Source organism: Oryx dammah, unplaced genomic scaffold (genome assembly GCF_014754425.2).
Source record: "Oryx dammah isolate SB20612 unplaced genomic scaffold, SCBI_Odam_1.1 HiC_scaffold_6, whole genome shotgun sequence".
Classification (NCBI taxonomy): domain Eukaryota; kingdom Metazoa; phylum Chordata; class Mammalia; order Artiodactyla; family Bovidae; genus Oryx; species Oryx dammah.
In genome coordinates, this window is record NW_024070190.1 from 7,199,718 (window position 1) to 7,226,714 (window position 26,997).

At 41.0% G+C, this 26,997-nt stretch overlaps 2 protein-coding genes across 10 annotated transcripts in view; one reads left to right on the forward strand and one right to left on the reverse strand.

Annotated features, from left to right (window-relative positions):
* LOC120865421 (UDP-GalNAc:beta-1,3-N-acetylgalactosaminyltransferase 2) overlaps positions 1-24,296 on the forward strand; it is a 63,381-nt gene extending 39,085 nt beyond the window's left edge. For 2 of the 4 annotated variants that reach the window (XM_040242703.1, XM_040242706.1), the window contains 8 exons: positions 10,367-10,477; positions 13,064-13,142; positions 16,730-16,913; positions 19,056-19,181; positions 19,742-19,901; positions 20,572-20,628; positions 21,685-21,843; positions 23,404-24,296. In XM_040242703.1, the coding sequence (XP_040098637.1) occupies positions 10,367-10,477; positions 13,064-13,142; positions 16,730-16,913; positions 19,056-19,181; positions 19,742-19,901; positions 20,572-20,628; positions 21,685-21,822 (855 nt within the window). In that variant the 3' untranslated portion in view covers positions 21,823-21,843; positions 23,404-24,296. The remainder of the gene's footprint in view (positions 1-10,366; positions 10,478-13,063; positions 13,143-16,729; positions 16,914-19,055; positions 19,182-19,741; positions 19,902-20,571; positions 20,629-21,684; positions 21,844-23,403) is intronic. The other 2 variants (XM_040242704.1, XM_040242705.1) reach the window with 2 other exon arrangements.
* Positions 23,078-26,997, reverse strand: part of LOC120865420 (tubulin-specific chaperone E) — a 96,670-nt gene continuing 92,750 nt past the window's right edge. For 5 of the 6 annotated variants that reach the window (XM_040242702.1, XM_040242696.1, XM_040242700.1 and 2 more), the window contains 4 exons: positions 26,434-26,502; positions 25,657-25,716; positions 23,388-23,479; positions 23,078-23,206 (listed from right to left, as the gene is read on the reverse strand). In XM_040242702.1, coding sequence (XP_040098636.1) covers positions 23,114-23,206; positions 23,388-23,479; positions 25,657-25,716; positions 26,434-26,502 — 314 coding nt within the window. In that variant the 3' untranslated portion in view covers positions 23,078-23,113. The remainder of the gene's footprint in view (positions 23,207-23,387; positions 23,480-25,656; positions 25,717-26,433; positions 26,503-26,997) is intronic. The other variant, XM_040242698.1, reaches the window with a different exon arrangement.

The following is a 26,997-nucleotide window of genomic DNA, read 5'->3' on the forward strand; positions in this document are numbered from 1 at the left end:
CAAATTTGCCTGTTACTCCAGGTGTTTCTTGACTTCCTACTTTTGCATTCCAGTCCCCTATAATGAAAAGGACATCATTTTGGGGATGTTCTAAAAGGTCTTGTAGGTCTTCATAGAAATGTTCTATAAAGAAAGCTGAGCACCGAAGAATCGATGCTTTTGAACTGTGGTGTTGGAGAAGACTCTTGAGAGTCCCTTGGACTGCAAGGAGATCCAACTAGTCCATCCTAAAGGAGATCAGTCCTGGGTGTTCATTGGAAGGACTGATGTTGAAGCTGAAACTCCAATATTTTGGCCACCTGATGCGGAGAGCTGACTCATTGGAAAAGATCCTGATGCTGGGAAAGATTGAAGGTGGGAGGAGAAGGGGTCGACAGAGGATGAGATGGTTGGATGGCATCATCGACTCAATGAACATGAGTTTGGGTAAACTCTGGGAGTTGGTGATGGACAGGGAGGACTGGTGTGCTGTGGTTCATGGGGTCGCAAAGAGTCAGACACAACTGAGCGACTGAACTGAACTGAAATATATTTGGTATCAGTCCTTCCAAATTTTATCACTGTTAAAGTTTTAGAAGAGCGTGATATATTCCAAGGGGAAGAGGTGGTTGTTTCCAGGAGAAAGACTTATGATTAACCAAAAGCAGCCTCATATTGTCAAGAGTCTAGGACTTAGCTTTCAGGTCTTGTCGTTGACCTTGTAGAGTGTATAAACCAGAGTGTCTGTTGATTCATGTTTAATGGGTGTTAGCACATTAAAGTGGTTTGAATACTTAAGGCCACTAGCTGGTAACCTTCTTCCTGGTAAAACAATCTGAACCATTAGTTTGGGAGTTGAATTTCATTACAGCAGTGGGAGGTGAGTTTCTGAGAACTTTCTCGTTCAGGTGGGATGTGACCAGAAGATTTCATATCTTCATATCTTCCAGTTACTGTATCTTTCTCCTCTTAGATACTGATGCAGTGCCAGAATTCTCTCTGAAACCAGCTTTCCTTTAGTGTTATAAGGTATTGATTTTACTAATTAAGCTTCAACCTTAGAGCTCTTTCCAGTTACTAGAAACATTTTTTTATTAACTATAAGGATTTAATTAGTTCAATTCAGAGGGCAGTCTCTGTAAATTTATTTTTTAATCGAGATATAACTGACTTTCATTTTATTAAAGTATATAGTATAATGATTCAATATTTATATATGTTACAAAATGATCAATGCAAGTCTAGTTAATATCCATCACCAGACACAGTTATAAACTTTTCTTGTGATGAAAATTTTTAAGATCTGCCTTGGTGTTTAGTCACCAAGTCATGTCCAACTCTGTGACCCCATGGACTGTAGCCCCCCAGGCTCCCCTGTCCATGGGATTTCAAAGGCAAGAATCTGTCTTAGCAACTTTTAAATATGCAGTACAGTATTATTAACTATAGTCACTGGGCTGTTCATTACATCCTGAGACTTCTTTCTTAACCGGAAGTTTGCACCTTTTGATCACCTTCACCCATTTTAGCTACCTCCTATCCCCCCACCTCTAGCAACCACCCATATATTCTCTGTATTTATGAGTACCGGTTGTTTTTGTTTGTTTAAGATAAATGAGATAGTATTTGTCTTTTTCTGTCTGACTTATTTCACTTAGCATAATGCCCTCGGGATTTATCCCTATTGTTGCAAATGACAAGACTTGTTCTTTTTTATGGCTGAATGATATTCCATTGTATACAAATACCTTATCTTCTTTATCCATTCATCCCTTGATAGACACTTAGGTTGCCTACATGTCTTAGCTGTTATAAATAAAGCTGCAGTGAACATGAGGGCACATGTATCTTTTTGAGTTCGTCTTTTCATTTCTTTTGAATAGATACCCAGAAGTGGAATTGTTGGATTATATAATAGTTCAAACCTTTTTTCACAATGGTGGCACCAATTTACATTCCCACCTACAGTACCCAACACTTGTAATTTTTTGTCTTTTTGATACTAGCCATTCTAACATGTATGAGGTTATATTTTACTGTGATTTTGATTTGCATTTCCCTTATGATTTGGTAATGTTGAGCACCTTTTCATCTACCTGTTGGCTATTTGAATGTCTTCTTTGGAAAAATGTCAGATACTCTGCCCTTTCTTTTTTTTTTAATTTTTAGTTTTACTTTATTTTACTTTACAATACTGTATTGGTTTTGCCATACATTGACATGAATCCGCCAGGGGTGTGTTTTGCCTACTGAGGTGTGTGGGTTCTTATATATTTTATGATTTGTCAATACTTTCTCTCATTTGGTAGGTTGTCTTTTCATTTTGTTGATAGTTTCTTTTGCTGTCTAGAGCTGTTTAGTTGGATGTAGTCCTACTGTTTATTTTTGCCTTTCCTTTGGTGTCAAATTGAAAAAATCATACCTAAGGCCGATGGCAAGTATCTTACTGCCTATGTTTTCTTATAGGAGTTTCATGGTGTCAGGTCTTAGGTTCAAGTTTTTAATCCTTTTTGAGTTGATTTCTGTGTACAGCATAAGTTAGTGGTCCAGTTTTCCCAATGTCATTCCTTTTGGCACTCCCCAAGTTCAGAGTGGTTAAGACTCTACACTCCCAATGCAGGGAGCACTGCTTCAATCCCCGGTCAGGAAACAGAGAACGTGCCTGCTGCATGGCACGACCTAAAGAAAGACTGTCCTAGCTACCTAGGAATCAGGAAGCTGGCTCTTATCAGACACCTTAATGTGCTGCTAACTTGACTTTGGACTTTCCAGCCTCCAGAATTGTGAGAAATAAATGTTTGTTCAGTTCAGTCACTCAGTTGTGTTTGACTGTTTGCGACCCATTGGACAGCAGCATGCCAGGCCTCCCTGTCCTTCCTCCCAGAGTTTACTTAGACTCATGTCCATTCCATCCCACCATCTCATCCTCTGTCATCCCCTTCTCCTCCCACCTTCAATCTTTCCCAATGTCAGGGTCTTTTCAAATGAGTCAGTTCCTCACATCAGGTGACCCAAAGTATTGGAGTTTCAGCTTCAACATCAGTCCTTCCAGTGAACACTCAGGACCAATCTCCTTTAGGATGGACTGGTTGGATCTCCTTGCAGTCCAAGGGACTCTCAAGAGTCTTCTCCAACACCACAGTTCAAAAGCATCAATTCTTCAGCGCTCAGCTTTCTTTATAGTCCAATTCTCACATCCATACATGACCACTGGAAAGACCATAGCCTTGACTAGACAGACATTTGTTGACAAAATAATGTCTCTGCTTTTCAATATGCTTAGGTTGGTCATAACTTTCCTTCTAAGTAGTAAGCGTCTTTTAGTTTCATGGCTGCAGTCACCATCTGCAGTGATTTCGGAGCCCCCCAAAATAAAGTCTCTCACTGTTTCCCCATCTATTTGCCGTGAAGTGATGGGACCAGATGCCATGATCTTAGTTTTCTGAATGTTGAGCTTTAAGTCAACTTTTTCACTCTCCTCTCTCACTTTCATCAAGAGGCTCTTTAGTTCTTCACTTTCTGCTATAAGGGTGGTGTCATCTACATATCTGAGGTTACTGATATTTCTCCTGGCAATCTTGATTCCAGCTTATGCTTCATCCATACCAGTGTTTGTTATTTAAACAAATAAAAAAAGAAAAGACTGTCCTTTTCCCATTGTGTATTCTTAGTCCCTTCATTGTGAATTAAGTGACCGTGTATGTGCAGGTTTATTTCTGAGGTCTGTTCTGTTCCATTGAGCTATGTGTCTGTTTTTAATGCCAGTACTATACTGTTTTGATTACTATAGCTTTGTAATATAGTTTGAAATCAGGAAGCATGATGCCTCCAATTTTGTTCTTCTTTCTGTAGATTGCTTTGGCTATTCAGGATCTTTCATGAGTCCTTACAAACTTTAGGATTGTTTGTTCTATTTCTGTGAGAAATGCTGTTGGGATTTTGATAGGGATTGCACTGACAGCCATGAATAGTATCGACATTTTAACATTTTTAATTCTTCCAATCAATGATCTTGGAATATCTTTACATTTATTTGTGAGTTCATCAGTTTCTCAGCAGTCTTAATTCCTAAGATAGGTGTTTGCTTATTCTCACCTGGATTTTTTCAAATAACTCAGTTACCACTCTCCCTACCAACCTCTACTCTGTTGCCTGAGATTGGAGTGACCTTTCTACAATTGCAAATATGATTGTGTCACTCTTGTACTTGTAACCATCTGTGCTTCCCACTGCCTTTGGTAAAGAACAGACTCTGCTATAGCGGACAGAGCTGACCTCAGCCTATCTTTTGCTCTCTTTCCTCAGCCTTGTGCTTTAACAGTAATGCACTACTTAACATTTTTCTGAATATCTAGTGCTGTTTCAAGTCTCCCCTTTCATTTTTTATTTTATCTGCCTCCTTCCTATTTTTCTGGACTCAAACTCCTTTAAGCTCAGCTCTCCTAGTCATTGAAGTTCTGTCTGACCTCCCCAAACAGTGACTTTCCTTTGTCATTGTGCATGTTATGGCATATTATGCTTACTTAAAGATGTGGCTATTTCTTTTTTTCTTTTAATCTTCAAGTACATGGCCCACAGCCTGGTACATAGTAGACATTCAAAAGTTTAAATAATGGCTCACGTCTGAAAGAAGATTGACCCCAAATTTAGTTTTATATACGTGTTTAGTTACAAAAAAAAGTTTTCCTGATTATAAAAATATGAAAATGTTTGAAAGTAATCCTTGTTCACTGTTGAAAACTTGACAAAAATATAGAAGAGTTAGAAGAATATGATGTCACCCATCTGTTGTGCAGCCTAGCTGCTGTATTGCTTCACAGTCTTTTGTTTTTTTTTTAACTGCACAGGGTCTTAGTTGTGGCCCCCAGGGTCTAGAGCATGCGGGCTTCCGCAGCTGCCGTGTGCAGGCTTAGTTGCTCCGTGGCATGTGGGGCCTTAGTTCCCCAAGCATAGATCAAACTCGCATCCCCTGCTTTGGAAGGCAGATTCTCAACCAGTGGGCCATCAGGGAAGTCCCCTTCCTAGTCTTTTAAAAATGCTTCTGTGTACGTTATCTATTTGTGAGAACATTTTCTTGTTTTTACAGAAAGGTTCGAGGTTAATGAACATCAAGTTTAATAAAGAGCTAAGGTCTCCCAGGGGAAGTGTAGAAGTGAGCAGGAGCTATTTGTAAGATGAGGAAATGGGATCCTTTAAAAAGGCAATGCCTTATGTAGTATATGCTTTATCACTGATCCTCAAACAGCCCTTTTACATAGGCCTCATCTTCTCCGTGGTAAAGGCTGGGAAATGATGACACAGGTTATGTCTGCAGAGTCTGCTCTGAGGAGCCCTAGGGCTCTGCAGTGCACACCAGGAGTTTCACAGATAATGAAATTTAAGGATACATTTGCAAAATATAAAATGACACACTGCCCAAGGAATCCAGATTCCTTCAACGTTCTTATCTTTTGTGGTAGAGAAGATTTACTGTCTTTTTTTTTAAAAAGCTTGCAAATCATTGCCCTAGCTTATGGGACAAGTTCAATTCTATCTAGTTCCCTTATAATGCTGGTTGAATGAAACATTACTATAAAGTACTTTATCTTTTAATTTTAATACATAAAATGTTTTTAGGATGCTAAAACTGTATCTTTTATGTCCTGTTGTATACCAGAATCCTACTTGCTTTTGAGTTCAGTGTCATTCAGCTACTTGAGTAATGCATGGTATCAGGCATTCTAGATGCTGGTTAGATGCTTGTCTGATAAGACAGACAAGATCACTGCTGTTCTGCTGCTTGCAGTCTAGTGGGAGGACCAGTTAGATGGGCAATAGAAAAATAAATATCAAGAGTGGTAAGTGGTTTTAAGAAAATAAGACAGGCTGGGGCCTTCCCTGATGGTCCAATAGCTAAGACTGGACCACAGTCATAATGCAGGGGCCTGGGTTCATCTGTGGTCAGGGAACTAGATTCCACATGCTGCAGCTAAGAGTTCACGCGCCACAACTAAGACCCGGTGCAGCCAAATAAATAAATATTAAGAAAAGACAGGCTGATGTGATAGAAGTTGGGAGTTGGCTGCCTTCTGTTCAGTTTCTAGAGAAAGCCTTCCTGAGACTACCGTGGAGCTGAGACCTGGGCAGTACTGAGGAGCCAGCCATGCACAGATGCTAAAAACAGGAACTGGAGAGAGATTAGAAGATACTAGAATTCAAAAGAGGGACAGGAGCGTAACTTCCTAAGTTCCAATTTTAATACTAATAATTACTAAGGAAAAGTTTGTCTGATTTGACAAGATAAAAGTTATGGATTAAAAAAAAAAAACAAAACCTGGGAATCCCCTGGCGGTCCAGTGGTAAGGACTTGGCATTTTCACTGTGGTAGCCCACGTTCAACCCCTGGTTGGGGAACTGAGATCCCACAAGCTTTGTGGCATGGCCAAAGAAAGAAAAAACAAAGAAACCTGTAATATGAAGTGGCAAACAATTCTGGAAAAATAGTATATAAAATATTACAGGATTAAGGTAATTTATTACAAGCTCATACAGACTAATAAGAAATATATAAAACTCAGTGGTTAAATGGTAAAGAAGCATGACTAGACACTTCCCAGAAGAGATGCTGTAATTGATACACATCATTAAAAATCAGAAGGAACAGGGATTTCCCTGGCAGTCCATTGGTTAAAACTTTGTGCTTCCATTGCAGGGGGTGCAGGTTCGATCCCTGGTCAGGGAACTAGATCCCACATGCCACGTGGCACCCCTCCCCAAAATCAAAAGAAACACCAATTAAAAAATCATTTCATTAAATCTACTAAATTAGCTTAAACTTCTCTTCTTTTACTAATATCCCATACTGGGAAAAGGAGAGTGAAACTAGGCATTCTTATAAATTGCTAATGACAGGCAATTTGGCAGTGTGTGCCGAAATGCATATAAAATATCTGTTACTGTCCTAGTAATTTCATCTCTTTAATTGGAGAATAATTACTTTACAGTATTGTGATTGTTTCTGCCTTTCATCAACATTAATCAGCCATAGGTACACACATCTCCTCCCTCTTAAAACCTTAAAACCCATCCCACCCCTCTAGTTGTCACAGGGCACCAGCTTTGGGTTCCCTGTGTCATACAGAAAATTGGGGATTTATTAAAAAAAAAAAAAAGATTTATTGGGGAAAATAAACATTTACAACAGAACATGCCTCACATTGCTTTAGTAGGTATTTGATAGGGTCCAAATATGTGCCTTGGTATCTCTAATTTTCTTGAAGAAATCTCTAGTCTTCCCTATTCTGTTGTTTTCCTCTATTTCTTTGCATTGATTGCTGAGGAACGCTTTCTTATCTCTCCTTGCTATTCTTTGGAACTCTGCATTCAGATGCTTATATCTTTCCTTTTCTCCTTTGCTTTTCACTTCTCTTCTTTTCACAGCTATTTGTAAGGCCTCCCCAGACAGCCATTTTGCTTTTTTGCATTTATTTTCCATGGGGATGGTCTTGATCCCTGTCTCGTGTACAGTCTCATGAACCTCATTCCATAGTTCATCAGGCACTCTTATCTATCAGATCTAGTCCCTTAAATCTATTTCTCACTTCCACTGTATAATCATAAGGGATTTGATTTACATCATACCTGAATGGTCTAGTGGTTTTCCCTACTTGTTTCAATTTAAGTCTGAAATTGGCAATCAGGAGTTCATGATCTGAGTCACAGTCAGCTCCCAGTCTTATTTTTGCTGACTGTATAGAGCTTCTCCATCTTTGGCTGCAAAGAATATAATCAATCTGGTTTCGATGTTGACCATCTGGTGATGTCCATGTGTAGTCTTCTCTTGTGTTGTTGGAAGAGGGTGTTTGCTATGACCAGTGTGTTCTCTTGGCCAAACTATTAGTCTTTGCCCTGCTTCATTCCACATTCCAAGGCCAAATTTGCCTGTTACCCCAAGTGTTTCTTGACTTCCTACTTTTGCATTCCAGTCCCCTATAATGAAAAGGACATCTTTTTGGGCTGTCAGTTTTAAAAGGTCTTGTAGGTCTTCATAGAACCATTCAATTTCAGCTTCTTCAGCATTACTGGTTGAGGCATAGACTTGGATAACTGTGATACTGAATGGTTTGCCTTGGAAACGAACAGAGATCATTCTGCCATTTTTGAGATTGCATCCAAGTACTGCATTTCGGACTCTTTTGTTGACCGTGATGGCTACTCCATTTCTTCTAAGGGATTCCTGCCCACAGGAGTAGATATAATGGTCATCTGAGTTAAATTCACCCATTTCAGTCCATTTTAGTTAGCTGATCCTAGAATGTCGATGTTCACTCTTGCCATCTCCTGTAGAGACCTCTTCAAGAAAATTAGAGATACCAAGGGAACATTTCATGCAAAGATAGGCTTAATAAAGGACAGAAATGGTATGGACCTAACAGAAGCAGAAGATATTAAGAGGTGGCAAGAATACACAGAAGAACTGTACAAAAAAGATAGACCAAGATAATCACAATGGGGTGATCACTCTCCTAGAGCCAGACATCCTGGAATGTGAAGTCAAGCGGGCCTTAGAAAGCATCACTACGAACAAAGCTAGTGGAGGTGATGGAATTCCATTTGAGCTATTTCAAATCCTAAAAGATGATGCTGGGCAAGTGTTACACTCAATATGCCAGCAAATTTGGAAAACTCAGCAGTGGCCACAGGACTGGAAAAGGTCAGTTTTCATTCCAGTCCCAAAGAAAGGCAATGCCAAAGAATGCTCAAACTACTGCACAACTGCACTCATCTCACACGCTAGTAAAGTAATGCTCAAAATTCTCCAAGCCAGGCTTCAGCAATACGTGAACTGTGAACTTCCAGATTTCAAGCTGGTTTTAGAAAAGGTAGAGGGACCAGAGATCAAATTGCCAACATCCGATGGATCATGGAAAAAGCAAGAGAGTTCCAGAAAAACATCTATTTCTGCTTTATTGACTATGCCAAAGCCTTTGACTGTGTGGATCACAATAAACTGTGGAAAATTCTGAAAGAGATGGGAATACCAGAGCACCCGACCTGCCTCTTGAGAAATCTGTATGCAGGTCAGGAAGCAACAGTTAGAACTGGACATGGAACAACAGACTGGTTCCAAATAGGAAAAGGAGTACATCAAGGCTGTCTGTTGTCACCCGGCTTATTTAACTTCTATGCAGAGTACATCATGAGAAACGCTGGACTGGAAGAAGCACAAGCTGGAATCAAGATTGCCGGGAGAGATATCAATAACCTCAGATATGCAGATGACACCACCCTTATGGCAGAAAGTGAAGAGGAACTAAAAAGCCTCTTGATGAAAGTGAAAGAGGAGAGTGAAAAAGTTGGCTTAAAGCTCAACATTCAGAAAACGAAGATCATGGCATCTGGTCCCATCACTTTATGAGAAATAGATGTGGAAACAGTGTCAAACTTTAATTTTGGGGGCTCCAAAATCACTGCAGATGGTGATTGCAGCCATGAAATTAAAAGACTCTTACTCCTTGGAAGGAAAGTTATGACCAACCTAGACAGCATATTCAAAAGCAGAGACATTACTTTGCTGACTAAGGTCCATCTAGTCAAGGCTATGGTTTTTTTTACTGGTCATGTATGCATGTGAGAGTTGGACTGTGAAGAAAGCTGAGCGCCGAAGAATTGATGTTTCTGAACCGTGGTGTTGGAGAAGACTCTTGAGGGTCCCTTGGACTGCAAGGAGATCCAGCCGGTCCAGTCTAAAGGAGATCAGTCCTGAGATTTCTTTGGAAGGAATGATGCTAAAGCTGAAACTCCAGTACTTTGGCCACCTCATGTGAAGAGTTGACTCATTGGAAAGGACGCTGATGCTAGGAAGGGTTGGGGGCAGGAGGAGAAGGGGACAACAGAGGATGAGATGGCTGAATGGCATCACCGACTCGATGGACATGAGTTTGAGTGAACTCCAGGAGTTGGTGATGGACAGGGAGGCCTGGCGTGCTGCAATTCATGGGGTCGCAAAGAGTCGGATACGACTGAGCAACTGAACTGAACTGAAATGTGTGCCAGTAGGGAGATGGCGGAGTGACTCAGGATGCATTCAGTCTGTGGCATTGGTACAAGCCCTTGAAAAAGAGCAGTCATAGCAGCTGAAGTCACAGAAGGAAATGCCTTTGATGTCGTGGGAAATGACAGAACTGCAGCATGTAAAACTGTCAAAAACAGGTCTTTGAAAGTGTTGATTTAGATGTGCATAAGAAGACTCCAAGATATACACTAAAATGTTACTATTGGTGTGTTAGCATGCCCAACAAGTTTTAACTGATGTGTCTTAGAAAAATAAACCTTTCCCTAGAAACTTAGTGATGACCTAAATGACAGCAATAAAGAAACTGACTCTGTGTTCATTTTTCTACAAAAGAGCTTTGAAGGTACAATCGTGTGGGAGAGCCAAGACCTCCAAGGCCTCGTGTCAAGGAATCTCCACAAAGTGACAGTGAACGACGGAGGAGGAGTTCTCAGAGTCGTTACCGTAAGTCCTTCCTTTTTCATTTTAGGTTGTTTAGCATACCTTAGCATTTTTTAAAATCTTAAAATATTTTTAAGTTTACTTTTACACCAACTCATATGGAACAATGAATCTTAGGTTTTAGAATGTATGTAATAGAAAGTGTTGTTGAGTCACCATAGTAAAAGATGAAAAACTCAAATGTTCTGTGATTTTATAGCTTCAGCCTTTGTAGACAGTTTGCCTTAAGATTAGTGCATTTTAGGAAGTATGATGTTTTATTTCTCGTTAGTTTTTAGGTTAACATCTTTTTAAGTTCACTTACTCAGTAGTACAGTATTCACAGTCTCACTTAACAGTATGATGTCAGTTACAGTATTATAGATAAAAGTATTAGAAAGTAAGATTGAATATTCACTGTCATTTATATTGCTGGGCTTTGTGGTTTTTATTTTTCATTTGCCAAATTTTCTTAAAAGTTAAAACAGGTAGATTTCTCAGAGTAAGTGTAGGATGATAAAAAGGTGTAAGCACACTTAAAATGATGAACTCTAAATAAATAAGTAATTGTGTGCTGTGGTCATAGAACTGTTCTCCTTGAATTCTGGCCTAATGATTAGGAAAGCACTTGGCATTTAAATTCGCGTGGTTAGTACATTTCATTAAATATTAACCTTATTCACATAAATTACTCCTTGAATTTGAAATGAAAATCATGAGGTTTGTTATTATACATTCAGAAAGCATTTATTGCATACCCGTTGTGAGGCAAGCAGCTTCTTGGGAGACCCATAACTGTCCCACAGGGGAATTTACAGTCCAGTGAGAAAGATAGGCTTAAACAGACAGACCCACACATTCAGGTGTATTTACAGCCTTAGCCTTGTAGGCCATGTTTAGGATTTCATCCTTGATTCTGAAAAGTCCTTTATTTAATATACAGTGTTTTATGGATTTGTAGGGTTTTTTTCCTTATTTTCAAAGCAAGTGCCTTCAATTTCTTGCCTCCTTTTCTGTGTATGAAACTTAAATATCCAAAACATGACAGAATTCTGTACTATTCAGTTGATTGCACAGAACTCAGTTTACTTCTGAGTTTGGGGCTAGATTTAAGGTAAAGATTCACATGATCTGCTTTGGGAATGAATATGGTTGTGGAGGGCTGTGAAAGCTCAGTCATGTCCAACACTTTGTGATCCCATGGACTATTTCCCGCCAGGCTCCTCTATCCATGGAATTCTCCAGGCAAGAATACTGTAGTGGGTACCCATTCTCTTCTCCAGGGGATCTTCTCGACACAGGATTGAACCTGGGTTGCCTGCATTGCAGGCAGATTCTTTACCATCTGAGCCACCAAGAAGCCTTGTGGAGGGTTAACGGTAGCTTAAACACTCAGCTAACTGAAAAAAAAAAAAAATTGATTGCTTAGGAGCCTATGCTAAGGAACCCATGTGCAAATAAAGGTTTTCATCATAAATGCACAGAGCTGGAAGTTTTCCTAAGCCTTGCTCCCTTGCCAGCAAGTAATAACCTCAGAAAATTTTCAAAGGCAAAATAAAAGCCAAGATGTGACATTTTAGATAGAAGTTAATAAAGTACTGTCAAGTTCCAAACAAACCAAAACAGTATAGTGTGTACAGTTTTTAAAAAGAAAAAACCAACACCCCCCCACACCAGAAAAAAGTGTGCAATCTTTTGTGGAATGACAAACTTTGAATCTGTAGCATTCACCTCTAGAAATTTTCTCCACATTCAGCTACAAATCATATTCTGAATTAAATGGTGATTTACCTCAGTTGCCCCAGAATACTTGTGTCTCCACTGGCCTTAAAACATTAGTTTGTACAGTAGAGCTCTGCTAGAAGGATCTGTTCAAGAAAGGACTAGGCAGGCAGTAAGGCCTCTTGATTGAGTGAGTATGTAGAAAAAATGCTGCAACGCTGCTGCGGCATGACTGACTGACAGTCTGACCCAGCCTGCAGCAGCTGGTAGACATGTTAAGTTGGGGTGTAATACCCAAGGTGAAGTCCCTCACTTCAAGTAAGGGCCATGGGTAACCTGTGAGGTGAAAAGAGGCATATGTCTAAAAACAGCAGCTCCTCCAAAGCCGAGAGGTAGACAGGACTGTTGCTGGCTGTTGGCACGATAATCTCTGGGCACCTTCAACATTAGTCAGCAGGGCTCCTCTGGTTCAGCTGTTGGCTTAGAGGGCGTTCACTGTATGGTAGCAGACACTTTAAAATGTACCTTGTGTATTTGAACTCATGGGCATTCTCCAAGTACGTGCTTGTAATTTTATTTTTAAGTGTGGGTGTTTGAGGATGTAAAATAAAATTGGTTTTGGTAATAATGTTGGGAGCAAGTTCAAGAATATGGGATTCTGTGTAAGCTGGAATTCTGAACACCAGTCTGGAGGTTGTTGGGTATACCTATCTTGGACATTGTAATAATTAACAACAGCAGAAGTAGAATGCTGATATCCTGATAGCATCTTAGATGGATTCATGTACCATGGAGTCACATTATGAATTTTGCAAAATCAATTTTCAAGGGTAAGGAATGTATTTTTAGTCATGAAGCATCAAGCACTTCTGTTCTCGTTTCTTTCAGACTGGGGAGGGTGCCTTGCCTCATGAATTCATGGAAGGTGTGGAGGGAGTTGCAGGTGGTTTTATTTATACTATTCAGGGTAAGTCAGCTGGTTGAAAGTTGAAAAGCATATTGAATCTCACCTACTTCATCTTCATACTTTAGTCATGAAAGGTAATCTTTTTTTTTTAGTTATTAAAAAGTTTTTATTGACAAATAATTCATATACCATATAGCTTATCCTTTTCAGGTGTTTGATTCCATACTTTTTAGTATCTCCTGGATTCTGCTATCATCTCCACTAATTCCAGACCATTTCTATCACCCTCAAAAAGGAGTCGCTGTGTTTGTCTTCAGTGATGCTTCTGGAACCCACATTTGTGAACTTCTGAGGTTCTGCATCAGTGACCCCTAAGAACAGCTATTGAAGATGCTGTTGTTGGTGGTCACTTGTCCTGAGCATCACTACGGAACAAAGGCGCCCGGTGGTGGTCCTGTCTGATTTCTCAGAGCTGTGAGGATCAGGGATTCCTATGAAAGAATTTGGACCCAGCTCCCCTGAAGTTACCCTGAGGTGAAGCAGAGTCCATATTCTGAGAGGCAGTTCTTCAGGGGGACTCCTTTAATGTGCAGGACTGAGGGTGGGACAGAACCCTCTATTTGAGGCCACTGTATGTAGTTTGAAGATGGGAATGGGCTGTGGTGCCTTTTTTTCCCTCTAGCATCTTTATTTATACAGTGTTCCCTCACAGTGTTTACATCACCCCTAAGGGAAAGTCAGAATAGGTACATAGGTTTTGCCCACAAACTTTCCATTAAACAGCAAGATGTAAAGTTTAGGGATCCCTAATTTTAGTCCAGAGATTTTTCGTAAAACTATGAGACCACACTGCCAGGGGTGGTATCAACTTAACTCACCAGAGACTAGCTAATGGGTCACCTGGGGAAAACTCAGGTCAGGAGGCCAGGTTCATAAAACAGCTCACACCTGGGGGCGGGCACAGGTGTGCACACCATCTGACTCAATGTCTCGCAACTTACTTTCTTGTACCAGTTGTGGCAACTCTGTACTGTCAGGAGACTTTAAAACTTGAGGGGCCCTTTAGACTTCTGACACTGAACTCTTCTTCAGAGAGCAGCTACTGTGCCTTGAACAACTGTTTATCTTAAATTTTCTCTCTGAGGCTAAAGGATTAAGGTTTGGGTGAGAAAAATTCCTTTCAGACAAGAGAGAAATATCTCTCTTTTAGGGTAAAGGAATTAGGAATTTTAGGGTAAAGGAATTAGAATGAATAGATTTTACTTCTCATGTACTGGATATTTCTGAAAAGCTGACTATAATTTTTCTTTTAATCTGAGAATTTATGTGCTGTTTTAAAAGAATCACATGGTACACAAATTCTCAAATTTTGTTGGGTGTTAGCATCTCTGACTGCGCCCTGCCTCAGGTTAGAAAGTCAAGAATCTTCAGGATTGGAGCTCAGATACCTGTATTTTAACAAGCTTGCTAGATGGATTTGATGCCTCTAAAGTCTGAGAGGCTGTAAACTGTATGATTCTTGTAGATAGCACCTAGACAGATGGTCAGATTTAAAACACAGAAAGTATACTCAGTTTCCAGATATATGCAATATAAGCCAAAGTGTACAATCTGTTACTGAAAAAGCCTGTATTTAATTTCTGCTCGTTACCAACCATTTTCCTATTGCCATAATTTTATAACACTTCTACTTTCCTTCAAGTGTTAAATTGTGTATATTTATCCTTACCTTTAAAGTGACAGGATGTTACAGTAAGAATTGAGAAGGATCATTTAGGCCTGTGCTTCTCAAAGGGTTGTTTGTGGTCCACCTACATCAAAGTTACAGGAAGTCACAGGTTAGAAATACAGACTCCTGGGCCCCGCTGGCTCTCTAGGCTTGGGGCTTAGAAATCTGTATTCCATAAGCATTCCTGAGAACTACAGACTTAGTCCAGCTCCCCCTTTTACAGATGAGAATGCTGAGGCCCAGAAACGTGCAGTGTGTCCAGTATCCCACAGACAGTGGCAGAGGCGGAGATCAGAAACAGGTCTTCAGCCTGCACTGCAGTCTGTCTGCGGTTACAGAGCGGAGCACTGAATGACTTCTCAGTTTCCTTCCCCCACTGCTCAGCCACCCATTTGTCATTTTCCAGAGATTTTCTAAGTTGACAGAATCCTGTGCCAGTGAAAGAATTGCTGCCTTGTTTGAGGACAGGCCTTGCACAAATGTGACAAATGATTCATTAGCTTGTGAGATGGTCTTTTAAGCACATTGGTAATCATTTTCATTATGGAATAGCAGAGATAATCCAGAAATAGTGCTATTAAGAAACACTCATGTCCTTGTTGCTGAGAACTAATAAATGTTTACATTTTTTTGTCTTTGCTTTTTTTTTTTTGGAGAAATGAAGCATTTCAGATACAGTAGAAGCCCCTCCCTCCTAGGACTTCCTACCCCTGCTCCTCCTGCCCCCCTCAGAGAGGACACCACTGTCCTAAAGCTCACGTGCACCCTTCCCAGTCTTACTAGCCTACTTTCTACTACATATGTAACTCCTGTAACATATAGCTTTGATTAAAGTATCTCATCATTTATACCTGTAGTATGTATAGCAATTGGCAAAATGTTTTTTTTACCTGGCATTATTTTTTTAGTGCTGTTCCTCTTAACATCCAAGATCAGGTTGATTTTTTAAAAATTTATTTTATTGAAGTATAGTTGATTTATAATGTGTTAATTTCTGCTGTACAGAAAGTGTTTCAGTTAGATATATATATGTGTGTGTATGTATGTATACATGTATGCTTCTTTTTCATACTCCCTTCCATTGTGGTTTATCACAGGGTATTGAATATAGTTCCTTGTGCTACCCAGTAGGACCTTGTTGTTTTATCTGTTCTATATATAAATAGTTTGCTCTGCTAACCCCAAACTCCCAGTCTGTCCCCCTCTCTCCTCCCTTTCCCTCTTGTCAACCACAGGTCTGTTTTCTATGTCTGCGAATGTTTCTGTTTTGTAGATAATTTCATTTGTACTGTCTTTTAGAGTCCACATATAAGTATGCTGTGTGGAGTTGGTCCTTTGCTTTCTTACTTCACTTAGAATGATAATCTCTAGGTCCAGCCATGTTGCTGCAAATGGCTGGATCCTTTTTGGTGGCTGAGCAGTATTCCATTGTATATATGTACCATATCTCTACCCCTTCATCTGTCAGCGGACGTTAGGTTGTTCCCCTGTCTTGGCTATTGTGAGTAGCGCTGCTATGTAGGTTAATTTTTTTAACTGCTGTATCCCATTATGTGAATATACCATGATTTAGCCATTCTCTTACTGGTAGGCATTTAGACTGGTTCCATTTTTCATGTCACAAACAGTGCTGCCATAAATACCCTTGTGAACGTGTAAAATAATGTCTCTGGGAATGTATCTACAATTGGACTTAGTGAGTCACACAGTCGGACACCTTCCGCCTACCAGGGGTTGCTGAATTGCTCGCCACAGTTTATCCTCCCACCAACAGTGTGTGAGAATCCTGGTTTCCCTCCCTCAAAATCCCTAACAAATGTGTCCCATTAGGTTGCCTTGGGAGGAGTATTAGTGTGATGATGTCACAAGTTCTAGGTCTTAAGCTTGCAGCAGCTCTTTTTTCCAACTCTCTTTTTAGAAGGCGATGCTCTTTTAAAAACCCTTCATTCTCGCCCTCGAAGACTTCTCGATCACATGCATAATCTCCACGAGGAGGATGCCTTACTAAAGGAAGAAAGCAGCCTCTATGATGACATCGTGTTTGTGGATGTTGTCGACACTTACCGAAATGTTCCTGCAAAACTGCTGAACTTCTATAGATGGTATGTTATAAAAATGTTGGGTAGGTGTTGTTTTATTTTTCTTTTGATGTAAAAGCAGTTTGTCAATAACATCAAACCACTGAGATTTTTTTTCAACAAACTAACCTAAGAGCCCTGAGCGCCTGCGGTGTGATCTGTCATACCCTAGTTCTTTGTGAGGACTCATCTTCTGAAATGGTGCCTTATTGTTTCTCTTAGCAGATCCATAACGTGAGTGCTATTAATCAAAAGCAAGGTAAAAGATGGGTCACTTTGAGTCATTCCTGCTTTTCCATAGTTGTCTGGAGCCAACATTAGGTGAAAATCAGTGAGTTTGAAAGTGGTTTGCATCCCCACTCACCTAATAACTCCAATTTACAGTCACTCACACCAAGGTTACTGATCTGAGTTCTACTCAGCTGAACATCCACACTGTATTTCTCACTCATTGAAAAACTACCTGGCCTGATTCCAGAACCTTTAATGAAATTCAACAACCCTTAGAGTCTACCATATTGTTACTTCCCAGACCCTCCATTATTTCTTGGGTCTTGGTTGTAACTCCTTTTAATACCAACAATAAGTATACAGTAACTTATTAATTGAACACAAGTAGTTGTTAATATTACTAAGTTACTGTAGAGTCTCATAACTTTCTGTTGAGCCTCTGATACTGTCTACCCTGACTGAAGATGTAAAACCTTCAAACTCTGTCTAGATCAAACACATTAAGTATACTCACATCCTTTGTCTTTTTTTTTTAAACTTTATCAGAGAGTTGCTTGATGAGCCCCAAAGGCTGTCCCTTCTGTTCTCTGTTGCTCATGGGAAGTTACCAACTTCTGGTCCTGAGGGGTAGACAGTTAAATTCATTTATGTCGTTTTATAGCTGGGGCAAGTCAGTATAATTTTGGAGTCCTCTTGTGGTTAGAGGGCAGATGTAAATAAGAGTTGGAAGTGTGGGTATGCCCAGAATACCAGGATTAAGTTTGACAGCTGTAGTAAGAACCTTTTAGTTTGAGGCCGCTGATGAGGCTCCTGTTGGCTGGGCCAAGGCAAGGACCTAAAGAGGTGAGGAGAGGTAATGGAGGTCCAGGTGGTGGAGATCAGGACTGCGGAGTTCTAGGGCTTTCCGTAGGGAGCTGATTCTCAACTGTGGAAGTTCGGGTTTTGTCTTTTCTGCTTGCATATCTCTGTGATCTTAGTCTCTGCCACTCTCTCTGCCAGGACACTGCAGTGACCTATTAACAAGCTGTGTGTCCAGGCCCGCTTCCCACTCGTCCCCAGGCTACCCTCCACACTGTAAATGACATCTTTGTTATTCATGCATCTTTATCCAGGGGCTCCATCAGTGACCTCAGTGTGCTTTATCATGGAAGTTTATTTCTGATTAGCAAGTAAATAGTATGTATGTCTTCTGCTGCTGACTGAAAATAAAACTTCAGAAACATAGGGTTATGCTTTCCGTTGTGGATCTGTTGTTAAAATTCACCATTTTGTGACCTAATGAAACTTTTTCTCCAGATTTCTGTACATATTTCTGTCCTCTTAACTGGTTCTTACTTATCAAGACTGGGTTTTTTAACAAAGAGGTACAGGGGTTGGCAGTGTGAAAGTGAAGAGTCAGTTTTGTCTGTAGTTGCCATTATATACTTTTTAATGTCTAGATAAATGAAATCACCCTCTTGTGCACTCCAGAAGGTCATTTGTGATGGCTGAATTACTGAAGATCGCTTCCAAGGGAAAATGTATTTCAGTGTTTTCACTCAGCTTTTTAAATACCGTAAAGCGCCTGAGTATAGTATAGATAGCAGCAAAGAACACATTCTTTTGTGTGCCGCTGTTCTGTGAAAGGCACGTGTCCCCTCACCCTGGGCCTCTTGTTAGGAATGCAAGAGGCAAAGTTCTGCTGCTTAACAGACATGCTGGCCTGACCTGCGCAAGGCCTAAGAAGCGTTTGATTGTACGTTTCCATCTAAGCCAAGTCTTCTTTTCCATTGTGTTCTTTTCCTTAACACCTTTTCAGGTCGGCTCGGCCCCGCCTGCTGGGCCACTCCGCTAACACCGAGTGAGGACTCGTCGGCAGCAGCCGTCTCCTCTGAGGGCAGGTGCTCTTGATATTGGAGGGGTGCCCTGACTTCGTATCCCTCTTTTCGCCAACAGGACTGTGGAAGAAACCAGCTTTGATTTGTTGCTAAAGACGGATGACGACTGTTATATAGACTTGGAAGCTGTTTTTAATAGAATCGCCCTCAAGAATCTGGACGGGCCTAATTTTTGGTGGGGAAAGTAAGTTAAACATTGTTAGCATTGATGTTCATTTCATGTACTGAGCACGTGTAGTTAAGAAAAAATATGGCTGAGATAGGAAATTTCCCTGTTAGGCTCCTGAGTTACTATGTTTTATTAATCTACAATTAAAGGGGAAACAACTCTTTTAAATGGAAAATCTCAAGCTAATGTAATGAAGGGGGGAAATTAACGTGACTTTTATCACCGTGCCCTACAAGTACTGCTGAAATTAGAAGCTGCTGTTCCTTAAATGTATGATAAATTTCTGAAACCATTTGCTATGTCTCTAAATATGGAGTGGTGATTTATTTTCCATTTATTTTTTTAAATATATCTATGCAAGATGATTCGGAAACTCCATGAGAGAACTTAACATATCAGTCTTCTATATAAAAAACACCACTGGATACTTAATTCCTTAAGACTAAAAAATAACCTCTCTCTTTCCTTGCTTCTGTAACTTGTTCCTTTGTAGTGTCAATTAAGGACTCAAGCTTAACTAGTGGTAGGTAGGACCTGCATCCGAACAACAGAAGCCGACTTGCTTTCAATCTTAGTTTCAGACTGAACTGGGCAGTTGATCGGACCGGGAAGTGGCAGGAGCTGGAGTACCCCAGCCCCGCATACCCCGCTTTTGCATGTGGGTCAGGCTATGTCATCTCCAGGGACATTGTCCACTGGCTGGCTGGCAACTCGGGGAGATTGAAGACCTACCAGGTAATTAAGGACTTCTGACCTAAAAGTCCACTCATTAAGCAGGTTTTTTTTTTTTTAAACTCCACCTAGTATTTCAGCCCTAAAAGCAGAGCAGCTTCCCTTGGGGAATGTATGGTATTCCTTCTATATAGGAATCGGCAGCCCTCAGAGGTTAGGGATACACTTCTATCCCTTAAACCTTGGCTGTAAATTTTATTCCTAAGTCATCTTTGAACATACTTCTTACGTTTTCAGCCTGTATTTAAAGGCATAGTCCCTGAAGGAGTGTAAAGATTTAGTCTTCAGCGTGCTTAGTCTTCCTTCTTATGAATAAAAGCTTTTTTTTTTTGCTGATTCTGGTGACAGTGTCAATAAAACAGCTCTGCCTGGGTCTTAGATCCACAGTATCTTTCATACTGTTGGTGCTGGAAGTTTAAGGTCCATGCGCAGAGGGGCTGGCCGCCTGCTTAGTGTGTAGTCTCACTTCATTGTGGTGTGTATGCTTCATGTTAATAATGACCAGTAGCTCTTATGTTGTGTATCAGTGTTAAAACATGCTCAGCATTTCATACTAGAGTAATTAGGAAACAGAGAAGTACAAAGAGTGCATGTGGGAGTGGGTGTGACTCCGTCTTGACCAGTGAGACAGCACTGAAAGTTTCACTTTCTGAACCTCCTGGGGCGTGTGTAGGGTGAAGATGTAAGCATGGGCATCTGGATGGCAGCCATAGGACCTAAAAGATACCAGGTGAGCAAGCCTGAGCAGGGCTGCCCGCGGGGCTCGGAAGAGGTGAGTGAGGTTTCTCTTACCCAGCCTTGGGCAAAACTGTGAGTGGAAAGTCTTCGAGTGTCGTGACAACTGTGCACTTTGTTTAATTCTCCGTCATTGGCCAGGGTCTCATAAACCAAAAAGGAAGTGTTTTAAATGGAATTCTCCAACCCACAATGAGTAAAGTGTTTATACACTTTTATACATGTCATTCAATTCTTTGCAGCTATAAAATTTACAGGAGTTGGCTGACTTCAGATCCTGGCCATGAGACGGCTTCACAGAGTGAGACTCCAGCAGCGTGCCCACCTAAGTGGGGGCTGTGGTTCCAGGTGCTCAGGGGAGACCCTCCCCAACCCACCCACCTAGGGTCAGGGCAGAGACAGAAAGCCTCCCATTTCCTTTAATACGCCTGGAGGTGCTCAGCCATCAGGGCCACAGCTCTCTGTGGGAAGGAGTCTGATTATTATGTCCCACCTTTTTATGTTCTCGAATTGAATGGAACCTGTACTCTGCGATATTACTGGAAGCAGAAGCCAGTCGATGGAGCTGGGAAGTAGGCTGGTGGGTGAGAACATGAGCTCTGCTGAGATTCCTTTTTAACCCTTCCTACTCAGCCTACCAGCATGAACTTCACTGTAACCTGGAGCGAGTTTCTTCACTCTGTTTCTCATTCATGACAAGGAAATAATTCCTAGCTCACAGGTTATTGTGAGAACTAAACTGGATAATACCTAGAAAGCCCTGGTACTGTCCCCAGATACCGTAACCAGTTCTCCAGAACACGTGCTGCGTTCACAGTGCTGTCAGGCCAGCTTTTCTCCAGTAGCAAAGACGACTCTGCGTTTGTGGCTCTTTGTTCCAGGGTCTCGGGGTCCCTGCTGTGCGCTCACCCTCCCTGTGCCCCATAAGCTGAGTGCGTTCACACGCGCGCTCGTCTTTGAAATGACCGCCACCTCACCGGGCTCTGGAAGTGCCCGTGAACACCCGTTCTGTCTGCAGCAGGGGGTCAGCCTGCATTTTGTGTTCCGACAGGACAGCCTGTGGCTCTGTGAGAAGACCTGTGAACCAGGAATGCTGTCTTCCCCACAGTACTCTCCGCAGGAGCTCGTGCAGCTGTGGAGACTAAAGGAGCTTTGTGGTGACCCCTGTCGGTGCGAAGGAAGAGGATGAGGTCGATCTGCTGTGTTAAAGGTCAGGGTGGGCGAATGACCGGCTGAGCAGAAGCCTGAGGTTTGGCCGCAGAATATACGGTCTTTCAGGGTAATTCTTGGCTGGTACTTTCACCAATGTGGTATTTCATGTGGTATTTCTTAACATTTGCACAAAATTTCCTTTTTAAAAAACAACAGATAACTGTAGTACAAGAAAAACTTAATTATATATTGGAAGATGACTTGAAAAATACCAAATTGTAAAAAAAATATTCCTCAGTCCTGTTGCGTCATTTTGGTTAAAACTTGGCCTAGTTCAGAAATCTTGAGTATTCTAGTCTGAATTTCAGCCTGGAATGCAGACTAGCTCTGGATAGCTAAGTAGTATAATTACAGGCCAAAAAGAACTCATGCTGTGTGACTGTGGTCACTTACACCAAAGTGGGGGTTTCTGGAAATCAGGTCAGATTTTGTAAAGCTCTGAGTGAAGTGGGCAACCTGAAAAGGAATCACTGTAATTCTCACTTCTGGACTCTGGTTTTAAATTCATTCATTAAGTAGACTAAGGTCCAAGTATGCTTTTGCCATTTAACATAAATCCTGAAGATCACAGCTGTATTAATACTCCTTTTTTTAATGCTAAAGTTTTATGAATATAAGTAAAATCATACCTCTCAGGGTTTTAATGCCATAGGAAAGGATATTTCTAAGTAGATGAAACTATTTTGCTTTCTTCCATTGTAAAATGTTTACCTAATATAAGTGAATTTCAATCAGAGCTGGTAATCTTCCTTAGAATGTATGCTCAGTTTAGGGTTTAACTGTAGGGAAAAGCACATAATTTTTCTAAAAACAGTGTAACTAAGAAGAGAGATCATAACGTATATATTACATAGAGGATATGCTTTCTTCAGTTTAAGATTTTCCCGACTCAGCCAAATCATTTTAGTAATCTTTTAAACTAATAGTATAAATAGAGGATTCCATTAATACTTATGAATACATCACTAACTTCGGATTTTTAGACTAGTGAGGTTCTATTTAGTACTTATCTTCTCATAATGAAATATAGTCCTGAACTATGAAATAAAACCTGAAAATCATTAGTAGGTGCAAAGCCTTTATTATTGCTGTTATATACATGCCTAGAAATGTTTTCTTCCCTATGAAAAATACAGCTATTCTATACTTAGAGCAAGTTGTAAACCTCTTTTTTTTGGGGGGGGGAGACTTGTCCCAGTACATCATTTATTTTCAGTGAAACCCAGTCATGATACATTATCAAACCTCTGAATTTTATTAGTTGGCTGTTACCATCGCACTAATAGACAGTCTCCATTTTCCACAGAATAGAACTGTAATGACTGTAGGTCATTTTCTAGTTCAATCTCTTTGCCCGGCATCTAAAATTAGAGCAGAGAGGTGGGGGTGATCAAGACAGATGTGGCAAAACATACATACCCACACCCCCCCCAACAAAGATATACATGGTTTCTGTTCGGAATCAAACCATGCTACGTGAAGACTTAGCTTAACAGTGTGGGAAACCCAGCTTGACTTTGCGTTTTTTTCTGGGCAACTTACTTTGGGACTTTCGTAGGACAACAGAAGTTCTGACACGGGAACTTTGAGGAGACGTGAGAGCAAGCCTTTCACCTTTTGAACTGTCATGGATTCTGTCGAGGAAAAGAAAAAACATCATCAGTTCGCGCAGGTGACAGCTACCCGTAAGACGAGCTCCAAGACCACACTGGTGATGAGAGCTGCCACTGTCGTTCCGCACCCTGTTTACCCAAGTAAGGACCAGGGGACGGCTCGCCCCGCAACGTGGCCACCAGACCAGGGCGTCACACCACTTAGGGGCTTGTTTGGGAGGCTGTGGGGAAACGGAGCTGATGTCAGACCTAAGTGCCCTTTGCTGATGACTTTTCATATCATGTCTGTGGTGTTTAATATTTCCTCCTTATTCTGAATAAACCAGAAATCATTCTCAGCACAGAAATAAATGTGAGTGAAATCATTAACTTTTAAAACCTGTGCTTGCTTACTTAAAGGATGCTGGCGTCAGGTGTGGGCTCAGTGAGGACTTGCATCCGTCTCTCTGGCCTCCGTTTCCTCCTCTGCACAGTGAGGTGTGGGGCCTAATGACCCACGTGCTCCCAGTCCGGGGTCACTGTGAAGCACACACATGCAGGGGGCCACTGGGCGCAGGGATATAACTGAATGAGGAAATGCTTTGCTTTGTCCAGAAAACACTATGAACTTCTTTCCAAAGATGGGCTGTGGTAAATATTGGATATGCTGATTATGAGAAATAGTTTTTCTGAAGCTTTAGCTGGAGGTACAGCAATAGTGTGGTGTTCCTACAGATATCACATGTATTCAGAAAAATATTTTCCTATCAAACATTTTTGTAAAAGCTGTGTCTTTATGTAACTTGTGATAATAAATGTTATCTTTATTTTAGAATAAAAACTTGCCTTTTCTTGTTTATGTATTGAATACAGACACTAAATGGACATTTATAATGTCGATCAACATAGTTTGCGCTTTTATTTGTGAATATGTGATAATCTTGTCCTTTCAAAGCGTTTAGAGTGGACTGGCTTTCCTTGTTCAGAGGGTGGTTAGTGATGGCTTAATAACTCCGACTGCTGAGTTTAGAGAATATACGACTCAGATTTAAATTGCTTATAGCATAATTATTACATATAATTTCTCCAGATTAATCTGTTAATTCTACTTGAAGGTGAATAAAGCTCAGCCCATGAACACAGACCTAATAAGGGCATTCCTGAGCATTCCTGCAAGTTGACTTCATGTAAAAGGAGGAAAAATGCAAACATGCCCCAAATCAATCATATTAACAAGAAGTTCTGGTCCTGTTTCACTTGCCTGTTCCAGTTCGGGTCCTTACTGGCAGTATTTAAACTTGAAAACAGAAAAACGAAGGGGAACCACTAGTTCTAATTTAGCATTACGTAACAGTAGCAGAATGACATGTCATAGGAACAGAAACTGGGTTGCTAGTAAGGAAAAATGGAGCGATACTGGTAAGCAAAACTGATGATGGTTTTCAATCGTAAAGGTGCTTCTTTGGGCACGACAAAAGTCCTCCATAAGGAATACCAGGATAACCTTGTTTTAATTGATAAAAATGAATTTAAAAATCAATGTGAATTCACTGCACTGACAGGCAAATAGAAAGGTATTTCACTAGAGTCATTTATGATATTCTACTTCTTCAAATCCTCACTGTGCTAAATTTAAGCTGTTTATATTTTAGTATTTAACTGTGAATCAAGTTTAATCTTAAGAGTTAGACTATATTTCTCTTTTGGGTGAAAAGTAAGTTACACTGATCTTTTGACGGAAAACTATTTCAAATGTGTCCAGTAAATAGTGTCCACGAGCTGTCTCTGCAGGGGCTCCTGACTGGTTAAGGAGTAGCAAGCACTCAAGCCAATGCCTCTGTTTCTCCGGCCCAGAAAAGCCCCCAGAGCAGTCTTGTGAGAACTAGCCAGCAGAGGGCCTCTGGGAGCCCCTGAAGGGTGAGCCGTTAGGCTCCTGCCTCTGGGTAAAGAAGTAACCACACATACGGGCTCCTGATTCTAACAAAACTGTTTTCTAGACAAGCCAAGAAGTTACGGGAGACTCGAACTTTTTGGCAGGGAGGCGTGCACAGGAGGAGTAGGTTTAGCATGATCAATTGTATTTTAGAATGTAGAAGACTGGTGAACACTTACAAGCTGTAAAAGCCCACACTCTGAATGAACTGTTCTACTTCCAGCTGCCTCATGGGAGGGCCAGCGATTCAAAAGTAGAAAGGGGGGTGAGAGACATTCATTCTTACCTGGCAGTTGTTTCTCTATGACTTTCTGATCAAGTTGATTGGGACATTTTATCTTCAGTGCTTGAAAGTAAAAAGATTAACTGACATTAATTGAGCCCCGCTGGAGGAAGGGTTTAAATCGTACACACATTAACAGCAGTGAGCAAAGAATGCAGCTCAAATCCCACTAAAGGAACAGGACTTACTGATGTTTCAAATTCCTTCTGTTTCTACTTCACTGAATTACAGCAACAAAAATAGCTGGACCAACATTCTGCTGCTTTCCCTTTTCCCTTAAGTACTTCTTTCCTGACAGTTACCTAGGTTTTTAAGTTCATGAATTTCCAAATCACAGTTCAACTCACTATTCAGATACTTCCTACATTTATAACACTGGTAAGTAAGTTTAAAGCATGGGGATTGCTAACATGTTCAACATTAGAATTTAGGTTTATTTGAGATCATTTCTTTAAAAATTAAAGTGCCTGTCTAGGTATTTACTTAAGAGAAACAAACAGTCCTTATTAGGTCATCATCAGAGCTTCCCTGGTGGCTCAGCTGGCAAAGAATCCACCTGCAGTGGGGGAGACCTGTGTTCCATCCCTGGGGTGGGAAGATCTTATGGAGAAGGGAACAGCTCCCCACTCCAGTATTCCAGCCTGGAGAATTCCAAGGACTGTATAATCCATGGGGTCACAAAGAGTCAGACATAACTGAGCGACTTTCACTCATCACCATCTGTGTTAGCATCTAAGGACTCGAATATAAATAAGCAGTCTTTGAATGTGGGGTTCTTACTTAGTAGCTGGTTTTTGAGCAAAAATGGTTGTTGTGTTTTCAGTTCCCCATCTTCAGGTGCACCGTATTCTGTTTAAGAAGAAATGAAAAAGAAAGAGGATAAACCAAAAGGCCACTGTGGGGGAGGGCTGGGGGGGGGGGGGGGGGGGGGGGGAGAGGGGAGGCGGAGAAATGTATAGGTAAGTGTCAACCTAGCCTTTTCTTTTCCCAGGATGAACCCAGCTGCGGCTGGGATGGGAACCTGGGTTCTGCTTCCTTTTATCTGGTTACTTGGTTACTGTATTTTTTGGAGGAAAGGACAGACGGCAACTGCTTCCAAGCCTGGAACCCTCCTGTCATCTGTGAGTCGCATCACTAATCCTGGGAGACACCATCCTGAGAGACTGGTGAGATGAGGCTGTGCCTGCAGGTACTTAGATGCAAAATTCCACCTTTGGTCACAGTTCCTGTCCTTCCTGGGTCCTGAGAAAAACTCCACTCCGGGCACTGTCACCGGTTTCAGCCAGTATGTGCAGTGCTGGCTTGGGTGCTCAGAACTACCACTGGAAGCCAGGTACACTGTCA